At 30.7% G+C, this 16,655-nt stretch overlaps 2 protein-coding genes across 3 annotated transcripts in view; one reads left to right on the top strand and one right to left on the bottom strand.

Annotated features, from left to right (window-relative positions):
• The window catches only part of LOC122499232 (phytanoyl-CoA dioxygenase domain-containing protein 1 homolog), a 55,678-nt gene that overhangs the window by 37,316 nt on the left and 1,707 nt on the right, over positions 1-16,655 (top strand). Inside the window, exon 1 of one of the 2 annotated variants that reach the window (XM_043607432.1) lies at positions 14,394-14,721. The exons of the other annotated variant lie outside the window; for it this stretch is intronic. Within the exon in view, the coding sequence (XP_043463367.1) occupies positions 14,701-14,721 (21 nt within the window). The 5' untranslated portion in view covers positions 14,394-14,700. Of the gene's footprint in view, positions 1-14,393; positions 14,722-16,655 lie in introns of those variants that run through there. 2 annotated transcript variants of the gene reach the window in all.
• LOC122499231 lies at positions 476-12,814 on the bottom strand. The gene is made up of 6 exons (XM_043607431.1): positions 11,801-12,814; positions 5,648-5,924; positions 5,456-5,575; positions 5,188-5,392; positions 1,288-5,063; positions 476-1,207 (listed from the first exon to the last, which is right to left on the bottom strand). The coding sequence occupies exons 2-5, from the start codon at positions 5,875-5,877 to the stop codon at positions 4,008-4,010; spliced, it is 1,611 nt and encodes a 536-aa protein (XP_043463366.1). The 5' UTR covers positions 5,878-5,924; positions 11,801-12,814; the 3' UTR covers positions 476-1,207; positions 1,288-4,007.

The raw sequence follows: 16,655 nt of genomic DNA, 5'->3' as shown, positions 1-16,655 counted from the left end.
AATAAAAAGGTTTGTTATTAATTAAAATAAATTTATTTATTTAAAAATTACTTTTTTAAACTTCATTTCAAATTCAATTTTAAAATCAACAATTATTAGAAAATTAAATATTGTGCTGCCATCTGTTATGAATAAAAGAAACTTGTCAGGAGGCTCAGTTGATAAAGAAGATTAATTTTTATTAATTAACAAAATAAATGTTATAAATTTATTAATTGCATTAATTGTTTTTTAATTGTTTATTTAGTAGTCATGTGTTTCAATACTATGACAGTTGACTAAAAGTTTAATTTTCCTTTAAATAAAGTTTATTTAATTTGAATATTATTACATTTGACTGTTTTTTAATAACATTGTATTAATAAAAAGTTTAAATTTTTCAAAAATTAAAAAAATATTTACAAGATATTAAATTTTTTCTTTAATTGAAAGGTAAATAAAATGCTTTAATTGAGGTAAAAAAATGTTGTATTTATTTAATATAATGAAATGTTTTTCACATTTAAAGACCCCATTGGAAACTAAAAGTATGTAATTTATAAAATAAATCCTCTTGTGAGAACATAAACTACATGCGAATATCGCATGGCACTCTTGCAATAAACATACAATATGTTATGTGGTTCCAAATAAATTTCTCTAAGATTGCTGCTACCAACTTTAAGAAAATATTCAGGAAATTTCTTGTGCCGTGTGTGACGTGTATAACAATGGTCCCGTCGGCCTTTGTTGCATACTTGGAAATATGTTTATGGGGTCTTCCATGAATTGCGTCAGAGATTGTTCGCTTTTTTCAACATCACTCTTCCCATTGTCACCTGTTTTTAAAACGACTTCCCGCCTTTAAAATTACGTCCCTTTTTCACCCTCACATAACAATATAACATTAAGAAACACAAAACATATATATGATTATTTTTTTTTTTTTTTTAATAATAAATTGAAAAATGTTAACATGTAAATTTTAGTTAATTTGAATTTTGATTGTGGTCACAGGAGAAATTGTCACAAAAAAGTTTTACACGTTCGTCCTCTCTCAGCATAGAGAATGTTTTGTAACAACTTCACAAAAATTTTCACAATAGTTGAACTAGTCATTGTTTCAATTACAAGAAACTTGATTTACTTGAAAAAATCTCTTTGAACAGAAAATTGCACAAATTAAAATTTTTCTTCGATATCATGTATAATAGAGAGATGAATCCAACTGAAAAAAGAAAATTTAAAAATACGTCAGTATTGTCTATTTTAGCTTCTAATGTCTTTTTTTAATATTGTAATATTTACCTCTCATTTCCTTTTCTTCAATTTATTAAATAATTCCGTTATTTTTTGTTTCCTATATTTATCATCATTATTATTAGAAAAACTTGTCTTATCCAGTTGTTTCCTCTTAACATTTTTCCGAAGTTTGGAATAATTTTTCGAAAAATAGTTGATTCGATGAGGAGCGAGAGTTTTAAAAAGGGTAAACGACTGAATGCTCCTTTTTTGTATTCTCTCTTCTGTCTTTTTGTCCTGAACAATGGGTCTGGTAAAATCACAGAATTCGATTCCAAGCGGAATACATTGATCAGCAACCAAGACAGTCATTTCCAGTGATCTAACAACTCTAGTAACTTGTATAATCGATGGTTCATCAGCATTTAAATCCTTGATTGTTTCTTCTTCCGTCTGATTTTCAAATTCTTCCGGCATATTAACAACTGTATCGTCTTGAATATTTGATGAATTACCACCATTCTTGGATAACTTTTTCCTCGCCTCTTCCTCCTCCAGTTCACGATTTAATGACTCAAAACTTTTTAAATAAATTTTGCCAGGTCCGTAATTTTCAAAACTTGCATTTTTAGGATCCTTGTAGTCGATGATCATGTCGGCGTAACTTTGTAAAATTTTATTAATTTGATGTTTATATTTGCGCTGATGTTCCTTAAATTTACCAATGCAAGGCGGAAGATCTCGATCCACCTTTACGCAAATATGAGGAACTACTCCCGTTGGTATAATTTCAATTTCCGGTAAAGTCTCATAATCGCACTGAGCACTTTTTAATTCGTAAAGGACGAATGATAGTAATATTAACTTTAACATAGTGAGGAAAATATTAATTCGCGGGCTGAAAAGTCAACAACTTTTCCTTACCAGTTCTGAATGAAGACTAAAATTGTATTTGTGTCTGGGAATATTTTGAAGGTACAGGGTTCAGGTCATTTCCATTTCCATTTCCATTTTCTTTTTGACCTGGAAGGTGTAACTGTTGGAGCTGCAGAGAATGAAATGACCTGGACCATTGCCTTTGCCTTCTTCTTCAATGGCATTCCTTTCAAGCCCCTTTATAACATGTTCCCCGCATAGAGCCTTTTATTATGACTATCTAAATGAATGAAATGAATATTTACAATCCTTCAAAATCAATTCATATTATGTAGTTAAAAATGAAAATCTCGTAATTTATATATATAATTTATTTATTTATTTATTTATTTATTTATTCGTATTTCATTATTACAAAAAATTATCTAATACCCTCACTCATAAATTTTTGTAACATATCATATTATATTAAAATCGCAATATAAACAAAATGAAAGGGCTAATATATCGAGAGAAATGATTATATATGCGCACTTGACAATAAATTAAAAAGAAATTACATAGAAATGTTACGTTTGTTAAATGCTTAACTATATGCATATGTATAAACATGACATTGAAATGGAGAATAAGAGAGATGAAATTTGACGAGTGAATCCTATACAAATATGTACTTAGAAATAAAAAAAAAGTTCCAGGAACAATAATGTTCCCAGGCACGTAAATAACAATCTACTCTAGAATTCACTATAGATTTTTGCTGGCGAATATTGAGTCATCACCTGCAGACACAATTTAATTTTAAGACTTACAGGTCGATCACAAATTGACTATAATAGTAGTTCACATAATATCACATATTCCATGCGGATCGCACACAGAAAAAAATATTAGCATTTTTGAGATATTGACCACTAGTCTATTATAGTAATAAGCTATAAATAAGTTATAAAATACAGGGTTGAGTCAAACTTTTTATGCGTTCGATAAGCGATTACTATTCTACTGTAAATAATATTCATTACAACTAATTATATAACTTGACTTGAATTTTAAAGCAAGTTTCAACTTGTCATTTAACAGAAGACATTTTATTTCATTTATCAAGTTTCTCAATTTCGAAATAAGAAAAACATTTTTCTCTTCTGTTAAATAGAGATTTTTGTGTGTTGCAACTTGCATTTTATATTTTTTATAATTATACTTCAGCCGATATTTTTTTCCGTGCAAACTCATTGAGATCGGCATAAATTGCATCGAAATAGATAAAAACGACGAGAGAACGAAAGAACGAAAGGACGACGAAACGCTTTCAGAAAATCAGCCCTTTTACAAACATAAACATGAGTCACTTGCACAGCCCCTTTTTATAATCGAGACAAACAATAAATTAATGTTGATGAAAAGGTACATGAAAATTAGAACGAGCTTTAATGTCAAAGGCCACAGCACATTTCATTTGCGAGATCGGATTAAAAACAAAGCAGACCTATTTAAAATAAATTACATCTTACACCTAAAGTATAAGAATCTCTTTTATTCTTCTCTCATGAATTTTCCCGGGTTTTTCTTGCACATGTGCGGTAGTCTTTCGGATGGAATACGTTGAGTCAAAATACAAAAAGGAATGTTTGTGAAATGTTACTGGAGATAAATAGCAAAATCTTGATATAATCTAATAAACTTGAGAAACTTAGAGTCGGATGCTGAAGACAATAATTCTCAAAAATTCAAAACATTAATTAGTTTTAAAAATTGCAGAGTCCAAAAGTTGAGAAGAGAGTTGATATATTCAACATTGGATTATAATATTATTTATAATATAATAAAAAGAGGACTCTAATTGTTTAATTTCGAATGTAATGTAATTTTTCCGACTCTTTGTATTCATCAATAATTATACATTATTTTCAACAAGATTTTCCTCTCTGATTTTTCGAATGATGAATTGAAGCTCTTCTGTTGTATGGGACAAAAAGTAATGAAGACAAATTGTTTCCTGCGTTAAAAGCCAGAGGCTTTCTAGAGATGTATTCTTTCGAATTTGTCGATAATTTCGAATGAAACGCTTGTTTTGATAAATCACTTTTCCTTGCGGCAGCAACGGCGAGTTTTTCAGCATCGAATGGAATGGCCTTGGTGTACGGGAACTCACTACCTTCCTTGATGAATTTCAATTTTCGAGACAAATAATGAGGTTTGGGATGTTTCTCTTCGCCAAAACTTGAAGAATCAATTTCTTGGTTCTTCTTGCTGGGAATCGTGTTTGTAGAACGAAATTCTTTAAATTTTTTAATATCCTTTGAAGATCGAATATGATGTTTGGAATTTTCTCTTTTCCTTCCAAGTTTTGATGGTTTATGATAGTTGAATTCTTTTTGAAGAACGCTAGTCTTCTCTTCTCTCTCCCAATTGTCACTAACGAGTTTATCTCCTCGCGATGTTGATGGTGCACTTAGAAGTTTTCTTGAATGGTGACTTTTTTTCGGATAGAGGAAATTATTTTCATGTGACGATTCATCATCGGAATAGTCAATATCTCGAAGCTGATGATTATTTTCAGGTCTGTAGAGAACTTGCTTCCAAAATGGATAGACACTTCTTTCCCTGGCAACTTGTAATTTCTCGGCGTCGAAAGGAATTGCTTTCGAATAGGGGAATTCGCTTCCTATTCGAGCAACTTGTAGCTTTTCAGGATCGAAGGGAATCGCTCTCGAATACGGAAACTCCAACTTGGCGACAAGTTTATCCAGCTCCTGATCAAGACCCCTGGCCTCTTGAATATCTTGTTCGATCCTCTTCTGTGTTTTGTGTATGGTTTTTTTCATATTGAAAATTCTCTTTTTTTCCTTGTAAGACTCTTCATCTTTAGTCTTGAACCAATTTTTCTCAAGAAGAATCTTGTTGGATATTTGCCTTTGCTTAATCCTGTTCTCACCAGCATTTTCTAATGGGTGAGAAAGATTCTAAAAACAAGTTGTTTATTAATTGCTATTTGGAAATATATAAAAATAAATCTATATGTAAAATTATTATTCTATATGGTTCTTTGAGTGAAAATTAAAACTTATATATAAATCACATATTTACATGCTTGACTTCTAATTGAGATTTAATTTGATGTTCTAATTGTATGTGCTTCATTTGTTCTAACCAATGGGTATGGTTGACTTTTGGAAAAACCTCAGGAGCAGTTTTAAAGATTTCTTTTGTCTTGAATGGACGTAGATTTTGTATTTTTGCTAACGGACTTCTAGATTCCTCGGGCTTGCAAAATGGTAACCGAAAGGGCAATCTGAAATATCAAAGTAAAAATGAAATTCAAAGAAAATTTATGTTGTTATCAATGAATACATACCTTGATGGAATACATCCTTCAATTTTGTAAACGATTAATGATTTCGGAATGTCAACTTCTCTTTTTCTCTTCGCGTGGATTTGTGTCAGAGATTCTTCCTCGCCCATTGAATTGACGAATCTATAAAAAGAATTGAAGCTTTACTATTGACTAACTCGGGAAAATAATAAATTTGATTTGATTTCTAATTACTTGTTAAAATTGCAAGGCGGGAGATTTGGAGAGACCTCTATACAAATGTATTCGGTGCTGGTTGTCTTTGCAGGACTCGAAGGTGACATTGCTGATTTTGGTGCGAGATTGGAGGAAGTTTGATTTTTGGATAAATTGAACTCAACTTGTCTTATGGATCTAAGGGTCAGGAACGTTTGACCTGACCCTAATAACAACATCATCAAAAAAGCCACAACAGACTCGTTCATGGCTCTCGTTGCCCTTGATTAACTGAAACTTGAGCTTCCACTGAACTCTGCAACAAGACAAATGTTTTTATTAATTTGTGATAATTATAAAAATCCGCTTAATGAAATCATTTATCTCGAAAGCAAGGCTGGAATTCTTGACCTCAAACTTCTTGATGACTTTAATATAGTACTATTTATATACATGTCAAAACGAAAGAAGATTATTTATTATTATATTTGTTGTTTCTAATATGTTTGATTTGTACATTTATATTGTAATTGCAATTGCCGGGTCTACTGTCTATCTACATTCTATTACACGTGGTGCGATTATGGTCTTGAGTTGGACTATCGGTCCGACCCATTAGGTATACTAAAACAAATCACCCTTGCTTTTAGTTGTTGCAATCGGAAACAAGGCCTTCTCCACACAGTTATGACTCGTAAACAGAATGATTATGTCATCTACTGATCTAGTAGTCTCTGGTGTAACATAATAAGCCAGAGCAATGAAATAGTAACTACGATATCTCTAAATTATACATATATATATATATATCGTTTCAAGTTAATTTATAATTTCTCAGTTAATTCTGCGACAATTTAAAACTTGAGGAGAAAAATTTAATTAACGAAATTCTTCTAAAGACATGGCATATCTTTTGTTGTTACGCATTGTTTGACAAACAGTGAGTTTCGCCAAAAAGTATATGCAAAGTATGTTGCTACAAGTGTGTATGCATGTATGTGCGTTGGGGATATTCCTCGAATAACAATCGTGTTTACTATGAGATTGGATATTCCCGGTGTCATGTCGAGTAAGAGGGCAGTCATCGATTGCGTCCCGTGAGGGGAAGTGGCTTTCCCCCCACCACAACTGTCCAGAGTTCGGGACTCGTTTGCTCCTTTTGCTAAATCACTTTTTTCATCAAAATACAAATTTTTTAAATATTAACCTAGTGGGCAAAAAACCATCATTGTTTGAAAAACGTTCCAAAAACGTTTTTAGAACGTTTCATGACTGCCAAATAACGTCCCAAAAACGTTATATGTTTCTAAAACGTTTTTAAAACAATGATGCTCTCTAAATCTGAATTAGCGAAATTTCACTAATTCCCCAGCGATAAGTATATCACTGATTCAATTAGCGTATATACGCTGTGAATTAGTGAAATTTCACTGATTAATTTCACTGATTGAATCAGTGATATACTTATCGCTGGGAAATTAGTGGAATTTCGCTAATTCAGATTTAGAGAGTGGATTTTTGCCCACTGGCAATATTTTTACCTTTTTTTTATTAAATTCGAATTTCTTATTTTCCTACGATTTCAGGCATATGTATTGCTTCTTTTAAAAATGTTTTCACTGATTCTAATTTAGAAAGTTACTGCAAATAATTAGTCCGCAGTAATTACTTAAAGTACTTTAACTATATTTTTTAGCTTCTAAGTTATTAAATTTAAATACTTTTTTATTTACTAATTACCTCGCTTGTTAAATTTTTAGAACAAGTTTTAAAGTAATCACTGAACTAATGATTTACAGTGACTACTACACAGGATTTGAATTAATAAAAAGCTACTGATTAAATAAAGATGAGTATATTGTTAATCATGCGTTTTCTTTTGAGATGCGTCTAAACACACATTATCACTCAAGGGCTTCAGAGGCATGTCTGCAATTATTAATGACATATTTTTCAGTTGGAGGGATTTTATATAATTTACTTTCTCTCCTTCTTTTGGTGCGTAGATTAATGAACGTCTATATAATTTGTTTAATTCCTATGTAAAGTTGGAGTGCGATTTCTAACAATGTTTGATTGTTTGAATACTGCAAAGCGAGTATCATGCGTCTGAGGAATACAGTCTCAATTGCAAGGAAAATTTAATTATGTTTTCTTTTCTTGAAACGAAAATTGTAGGCAGTTTTATGCGACAACTGGATCATTGGGCTTGAAGTACGGGCGTTGATTCTTTTCCTGGTTGGGGAGGGGAAGGTCACTTCCCCTCACAGGACGGAATTGATGATCGCCCGAGTAAGAGTATCAATAAAGCACAAAGCGTGGTTTTAGACGACGATGACAACAATGTAGTCATCTCGTGCAAATTACAATATTATTTTGTTGTCTTCTTTTCTTTTGTGCTTTTCTTAATATACAAACAAGCATGTCGGTAGCTTGAATATAAGAACAAGCTGTTTGCATTCATCTGAGCATTCGAACATATTGTATATATGTATATTTATCGTTCATAAACGATGATGGAGCAAATCCTCGAGTGCATTGCCATCGACGTTTCTATCGTTTTACTTTTTTCATATCTCCATGAATAGAAAAGGAGAAAGATTTCTGCTTAGAATTTTCATATTTCTATGTAGAATTACAATATATTTTATATTAATTTTGAGAAAAATATATTATAACAGAATTTCCAATTTAGCAACATATGCCTCTAATGTAAAATCAGCTTTATCAGATAAAAAGTAAGTAACTATTGCTCTTATAGTTATACCCTCTTATTATATTAATCTTAATCAATGAAATTTTCACTTTAAATATTAAGTATACCTACTGATTCAGATTATATGAGGGGAAAATTGCATAGGAATATAAGATAATTTTCAGTAGTTTGAAGAGCATAATGAAAATGTTATTTAATATTCTTTATTGCTATTTTTGAGGAAAAACCGCAAGATCGATATTTTTGAACGTGCTACTTATAAGATGACTTGTATTATTAGCGTACAACAATAAACCAGACAACGTCTGGAACGCAATACATGCATATACATATATGTATATAATATATTTATATCCTGAAATAAGGTCGTATAGTCTACTTCTTGTGTAACAACATTACTATGGAGAAATAACTTTCATTTTAATAATTTCAAAGGAAACAAATTTTCTTGGCAACGCAAAGGTGTCACTGATTTACTAGTCAATAAAAAGTTGACTATAGTTCAAATTCATCAATGATTCATTGAGGTGTCAAGTGTATTCACTGATTCGGAGTAGTATAGAGTGTTTCATTAATTGCAAATATTAGTGACACATTACTCACCGATTCAAATTGAGAAATTTCAACGTTTTACCTATTTTCTCTAAATCATTTATTACAATGTATAATATATAGATAATATTTAATTTTGAAATAATAACTTTGTGACTTTTTATAGAAAATGTTTGATTTACCTTTCAAAAATAATGTGTATTATTGTTAATAACATACTATATAGATGGATGGAAGCATATCCTTGAAATACTTGATTCTGTTGACTACTATACTGAGAATGTCTACTATCTAACTTGTCGATAAATTTTTATTTATAGATCAGGAATTTATGGAATAAGACCGAAACGTCCAATGATACAATATATTTTTTACACATATAATCAGTTTATGAATTAGTTATTGCTACACCAAAAATATCCAAATAAATTTCTTTTATCTCCACGTTTTTTAAGGCTTCTTATTATTATTAGGACTAAAAAATCACATTTTTTTCTAAGAAAGTAAAAAAGCTATAAATATGCACATTATTTTTAAGAATGCTGAGTCCTCAGAGGGAGAAAGTTTAATTTTAATAAGCTAGTTTCTTTGAAACTTTGCAGATTTTTAATCTTATTTCTACTTGTTCCACAACTTTTAATAATATACTTTATTGGCAATAGAAAATATTAAGATTACAAAACTGTGTCAGGGATTGTTGAATTTTGAATGTAATGTCAGTAATGTCAGTCCATAGAGTTGCATATATACATCAACTATACATATATATTGTGAATTTCATAGAAATAAGTATAATAAAATACACTAAACGCAAAAAATACTAGTATCCACATCATGATGAAACATAATTTTCAATTAGTTATCTCATTAAAGAGTCAAGAGCCATGTAAATTTGATATAGAAAAGAGCCATTTTATCAGTTTTAAGTTAATTGAGACTGAAGTCCGAAAGTGTTTATTACTTTCTGAAATTTTCACATAAATAATAATATGTTGCGTCCGTGAATTAATGCTTTACTCTAAATATTGAAGACGTTTCCCAAAATAATTATCGCACATAGGTGTCTAGGCGCAGAATATCTTATAGTTGTCTTATAGTTATTCTGAGTCATAAAAGACAATTTTTCAAATAAATAGTAATTTAAGGAAGAAAAAATGTATAGTAATACACGTATGTATATATTAACTTTTCACTATATGTATAGCAGTTTGTTTTGAGATACACTCGGAGGTTAATAATAGTGCATTCCTGATAAGGACGTCTAAAAATAACCATAAACGAGTCTGGCTACTTTTAAAACACATACAAAAGTGTTGTTCAGTTTTATATATGCTGTTTCCTTCTCTACCGTTCTCCCTCTTAATTTTCCATGTTCTCCTCCTACCTTTCTCAATTACAAATATCGAACATAAGTTTGCCGAAAACAAGTTTGATTCAATTTCTCTGATGTTTATGAGACATCGGAATTAGGTAAAAAGTTTTTTAACATGTGTTATTTTTAGCCGTGCAACTTAAATATGCGATGCAGCGGGAAATTATATCTTTCGATCGTCCTGATACCTGCATACTGCATGAACGCAGTTTTTAGGGGCAAATGACCACGTGGATAGAAGAGTATATTTTCATTAAAAATTTTATTTCACTCCTTCCACATCTTTTATCTCGTTCAAAACATGACGAAAGTTAAAAACAAATTGGGTTAGAAAATATTTCGAATCAACAAGTAGGTGTTTTCTAGTCGCTCGCTCTTATATATGTTCTCATTTACTTGTTTTGCTTCCATCGCGCAAATGTTTCTAAAGTCAAAGAAGAAAATATCAAAGCAAATGAAAAATTTTAGTTTGAGTATTGTTTATTCCCTCAATCATTCCCTCAATTATTATTTCTGCATGATTACGATTCATTAGGAGTCTAATAAATATTTATACTCAAAGGATTCGATTATTGAGTATATATATTTTAGAGATTGTAATATTTATCTAAAATTCAATGTCAAGATGTTGACAAGTGTATGACCTTTTATAACAATAAATCAGTACTAAAATGTTAATCGATATAGTGATTTGAATTAATTTCAAGTGTGGAGATTTTATGGAGTTTTTATAAAATTTTGTATTAAGACTGATATCTTCCACTGTGAAACACGTTACATACATGGACCAAATAAATAGATAATATAGAGTAATTCTCTAAAAGATAGAAGAGGTCAAATGGTTGTACATCTACATATTAAATATTATGTTATCTTTAATGATTTCGAAAGATATTTACAAAAAAGAAGGGGAACTATAGATCTAAAATGTCTTATAAAAAATAATGGTATTTTTAAAAAAAAGTAATATAAGAACTGAAATCTTTGACTTTATATTCTTAATGTTGATATACTATACGTTTCAGAGTTATTGGCATAGAACTTTTAATAAAAAAATAAGAAAATATCTTCATTCTCAGCACTTTGTTATATGAAAATTTATTATTATTGTAACCAACAGAATTTCTTTGAATTTCTTTAAGTTTCTTTAAATTCACACAATTTACTGGTTTTTTTACAATTGAAATTTTGTTTGTTTACAGGACTTTGATTAAAATATATCTAATCGCCTGTGATGGGTATACGTATCGTCCACGTTCAAAATCTCAATAATAAATTCAAGAAAAACCATCATTATCTATTAAAAAACTGCTAGGAAACAACTTCAAAACAAGTAAAAATTATTATCAAAACAAAGGTCACTGAACGTAGATTGTCATAAAATGGACTTTAATTTGCTTTCGAAATATTATTGGAAATTATTAAATGCAATTGTGAAAATGTTGAATTTCTCTGAATTGTAAATGAAAAAATGATTGTAGAGAAAGTAGTAGAGAAGTAGTTTCAAGTAAAATTTCAAATAAAACTAAAGAAACACAAGAGATAATTTTACCTTTGGAAAAGTGCGTGTGGTTCCTGTCTTGTCTCCAGAAGGTTGCAATGAATGATCTTTAATCGATCCTTGGCCACCTGACTAATTGTTTTCCTTTACGGCAGATTTTTCTACCGTTTAATTTTTCCAGATAATAGTACCTTTTTCGCCAAGTGTTCCTCATCGGCACGATGAATTCCAAAAAGAACTGTTTTGAACTTGTTTTCCAAAATGAATTGAAAAGAAAACTTGGCGCAGAAAGTGCAACTTTTTTAAAAATTTCTTTAATTTTTCTTGGCTTTCTTCTGAGCCTATACTCTCGAAAGCGTTCAAAGGCTGTTTTGCTTGTAGTCTGCGAAATCGATCGCCGGCAAAACTGCAAGAGAGTGCGAGTTGTGGACAGGTAGAAGGGATGATTGACCCTCTGACCAGCGAGTCGAGGGTGAACGGCAGTGGGGCCGATAAGAGGGTGCCTTGGCGCCAGGTGTCTCGGAGAACAATTCTTATCTTGTTTCTCTATCTTCCTCTCTCTTTTGCATTTACACACTCTTTCTCTCTCTCTCTCTCTCTCTCTCGTTCTCTTTATTATTACTTTCTACTTGCAGTTAGTTATTGTCTCAAATCTTTTTTTCATGATTGAAGATGATTTTTTCTTTTTTTCAAATTTCTCTCTGAAATATCCTCGCTTTTATTTCCCTTTTGAGCGATAGTTATTAGTTTATTGATTAAAGGAATATTAACTTTGTTGGCGAGTACTTCTTCCTAACTATATTGCTTGCTTACTTACTTATTATTTACGTGAAAATAAAAAAAGTATCAAAGAACACTGGAGGGAAAAGAAAATAAAGGGTTGTTGGGATAGTATATAGTGTAAAAGGGAGAAGTGTCCACCGTGACACCGAGCAGACAACTACTAACGGCTGTCGATTGTCAGTCTTCCCTACCACGACTTCTCGCCCAGTCGGTCCAGTCCGGTGTACTTAAATACAAAGGACAACCCGGTGCAACTAAAATCATTCACTTTAACAATATTTATCCGAGTAACCACTTTCTGAATTTATTGCAATTATCAAAAATATTTCAATTTAGAAAAAATATGATAACAAACTACTTTTTTCATCTATAATTTGAGTAATTTTTAATCAGAAAATTTATAGTGTGAAAAAGGAAATAATAATGATTTATTTATAGCATTAGTATGAAGATGAAGAATGAGGAAGTTTAAATTTACACATAGCACATTAATACAGAAAAAAAATTAATAGAATTTTTTTCAACTCATATCACGATGATTATTATCTCTCTATATCGTTTGCGTGTGTAATTTATTTTTGAAGAGGGTCATTAACATCTCGTTGCCACTAGCTTTAAAATGATATTTCTAGCGCACTATTCGCTTCTGGTTATAAAATTAATTTAAAAAAGAACACTCATTTGTTTAGAATTTTTTATAAATACTCTTCATTAAGTAGAGCAGTTTTCGCGATACTTTGAAAAATTGACAAGTTTGAGAATCTACATTATTACCCATTAGCGATTTAAACGTAAGTGAATAAAAAAAGAATGACATTTTATAAAAATTTGAAATAGATGCGAGAATTGTAAATATAAAAAGATAGCTTAATGAACGCAGGAAGAAGAGAGTAAAAGAGACCGAGAAGAGCGGAAAATAACACAAACAGATTGATTAACCCAGAGACCTATTATTGTGATCGGGCGATCATCGATTCCCTCCCGCGAGGGGAAGTGACCTTCCCCTCCACCACCAGGAATGGCTTCACACCCGTGGGCCGTGCCTCAAGCCGAACTCGGGGCTGGCAGTGCGATTGAGGTGTCGCATAAAGTTGCCTATATAATGTTCATTAGATGGGAGAACTCAAAGATTTCGGAAAAATAAATGGATTTGGAAAAGAGAGAGAAGTCAAACCGGGATCGTCGTCAATTTAAAATCAATGAAAAAGTTGTTTCGCAATTGCAAATTGCAAACAACGACGAGAAAGGAAAAAAATTGAAATAAGAAAAGTCCCATATTAGGTGCATCATGATCGGCAATAAATAAATGTATAAAATTGTTTAAATAAATTTAATGTGGATTAAAAATCGAATACTCACATAAATTCTTAAACATGCAATTTTTTCTTAAAATTATTTTAAAATAATGACTTTTTGATTTTGAGAATTCAAATTTCATATAGCATTATAATAATTAATAAATGGATAACTTTGATACATTTTTCAGTACATATGGCATGCGATCTATCGGTTTCCTCTCATTAAACCAAACATTTTATCATTTTTTTAGTCAGGATTTTATTGAATGAAGTATATAGATGCATGTGGAATACAAAACTATTGTACTCCAAACTAAAAATCAAAAATTGTTTAAGTGAAAAATTAATTTTTCACATAAAGATGGCATATTATAACAATAAAATTCTATTCAGAATCATAACAAGAGAATTTTACAATTTGTTTTGTAAATATTGATCATTACTGGTTGAGAGTAAACTGCGAAATCTACAATAGTCTATATAAAAAAAACAATGAATCGTCATCCAATTATTCAATTTTACAAAATTGTAATTCTATGATGTGCAGAGTTATTGTAAAAGAGGGGCTTTATTATTAAATCTTGTAACAAACATTCACTTAAGCAGATAATGACGAGATAAATTAAGTTTTGTCCAAGCAGATAAGGGAACCGATTGACTGCCAAGTTACTGTGGAGCACTTTCCTCTTTTGATCGCTCTGGCTGGCTTGCTTCGTTAGACCAAGTGTTCTTGTAGTCTAGACCACTAGTCTTCATCTTCATCATCAACTCACACAGTCATTAATTCTTAACAAATATTGTCTTCATTTATTTCAAACAACATTATCGTGCACTTGTTTTTCTTCGAAAATCCTCCACTATATTCCTGACATGAAGGACATCTACGAACAGGTACTATTTTATTTATCACTTCATTTTAACAACTGTCAATAAATAATATTACTATTACATTTTGTTTATTTTCTTTATTTTGTTTATTTTATTAGCAACAAAAAAAATACCTACAGAGTAATTTAAACATGTAATTTTGGTAATTATCTTGATATAGCACTGTGATATTCTGAACATGACATTTTCTAATTAGTTATTTTAATAAATCATTTCACTTATACTTATTTACATACAAAATGTGGTTATCGCTCGTGTATTTTTATTCTCACACTTTATGCATTTGCGCAGTTTACAAAAGCAAGATTTTTTTAACGAATGTGTATAAATTTTTATACTTTTTAAGCAACTGTTTATTTTCTCTTTTTGTGTCAGTAAAAAAATTAAAAATGTAATAAAGAATGTTATTTACTTTTAAGCAGAAATTAATATAGGTATAAAAATAGTATAAATTTTTCTGAATCTTCTAACGGATAGACGATAGAGTATTAAAAGGATGAAAAAATGAAGTGAATGAACAAGATATGATTTTGGAGTAAAGAATTGGCAGTGACCATAAGAACTGGTGGAAATCTATGAGAATTGTCAACCTCGTGACTCACGACCCACATGGAATGAGGAAACTGTTTAGTCCATTCAGAAAAGAGCCGCACGCTATATACGAGAGAACTATTTTCGCCCTCATGTGATTCACTCGTTATTTAAACTTGAATCTCATGCATGCGTGCACATAAGAATTACTTTATTATATTCATGTACGCATTCATGTACCATTATGCAAAATGGTATATTATATGTAATAGAAAATTTGTCACTTTAGTCGAGGAAAATCTCCCCTGGAAAGTTGTCGTCATAATAAAAGATTATTTTTAATCAGCTTGCGTGATCGAGAAAGCATTCCGACAATTTCGTTTCTATAAAGGAATTTGAGGTGGAGAGTCAGCGACATCTGCGTCATCTCCGAGTGTGACTGCGTTGGCGTACTCCTGCTTTGATTGGTACAAAGAGAAGAAATCTTCAACCTTCTCAAGAGCAAGGCCTCAAATTCCTGATTATCAAGAGTATTCTGTTTTATTTTCAGCTTTAAAACTTGTTTCAGATATAAATAGCTCGCAGATATTTATTTATTCATCAACTAGATTAATTGCCTGATTTTATTTAAACATAGAAGAGGAAAATAAATTTCTTTAAAATTCTCTCGAGCTCGAGTTCGGCAGATGGGGGTAAATTTATAAACACAATATATTGTTCCGAATCAATGAAGATGTACACTGTATGTAGGTGCATACAATATATGTATGTCGACTTGTGTTGTTGTATATATATATATATATATATATGATTCGAGAATGCGAACCGGATTTTAAAAGAATATGATAAAAATATCTTGTACACGTAAATTACATTTCTTCCTTTTTTCATGTTATTTTTGTCTCTTTCATTACTTGCGAATTCCAAGGTATATACACATCTTCATTCCATGTCCCGAAATAGGTACTCGAGAACTTGAAAGTGAAGCAAAGGTGTAGAGATATGTTTATAAATTTTCATTTGATATCGTCTTTTTAAAATGTAAGGCAATAGCGAAAATATCAATGGACACTGACACGAAACCAATTTCACCTGTTGAAATAAACAGAGTTCAATAAATAAAGATTTGGTATATTTATAATAATCTTTAATTTGTTTACAATAAGGCACTTGTGTTTTACTTTATTGCTAAAAGTATGAAATCAGTTTCCGGACCTACTGCATAGTGCAAACGAAAAAAATATGAAGACCTTTTCGCCAAGCATTCGCAACGCTATTTTTAGTTACCCTTATCGGAGTCGCTCTATTATTAACCTACGAGTGCAACTGAAAACAAACTATTCATGACATCCCGGATGTTAATTATAATTTATGCTGTAAATCTAGATGTTGAATTATAATGAGAT

Source organism: Leptopilina heterotoma, unplaced genomic scaffold (genome assembly GCF_015476425.1).
Source record: "Leptopilina heterotoma isolate Lh14 unplaced genomic scaffold, ASM1547642v1 Lhet_166, whole genome shotgun sequence".
NCBI classification, from domain to species: domain Eukaryota; kingdom Metazoa; phylum Arthropoda; class Insecta; order Hymenoptera; family Figitidae; genus Leptopilina; species Leptopilina heterotoma.
The sequence above is the reverse complement of the archived record's forward strand: the minus strand, read 5'-3'. Positions and strand labels throughout refer to the sequence as shown.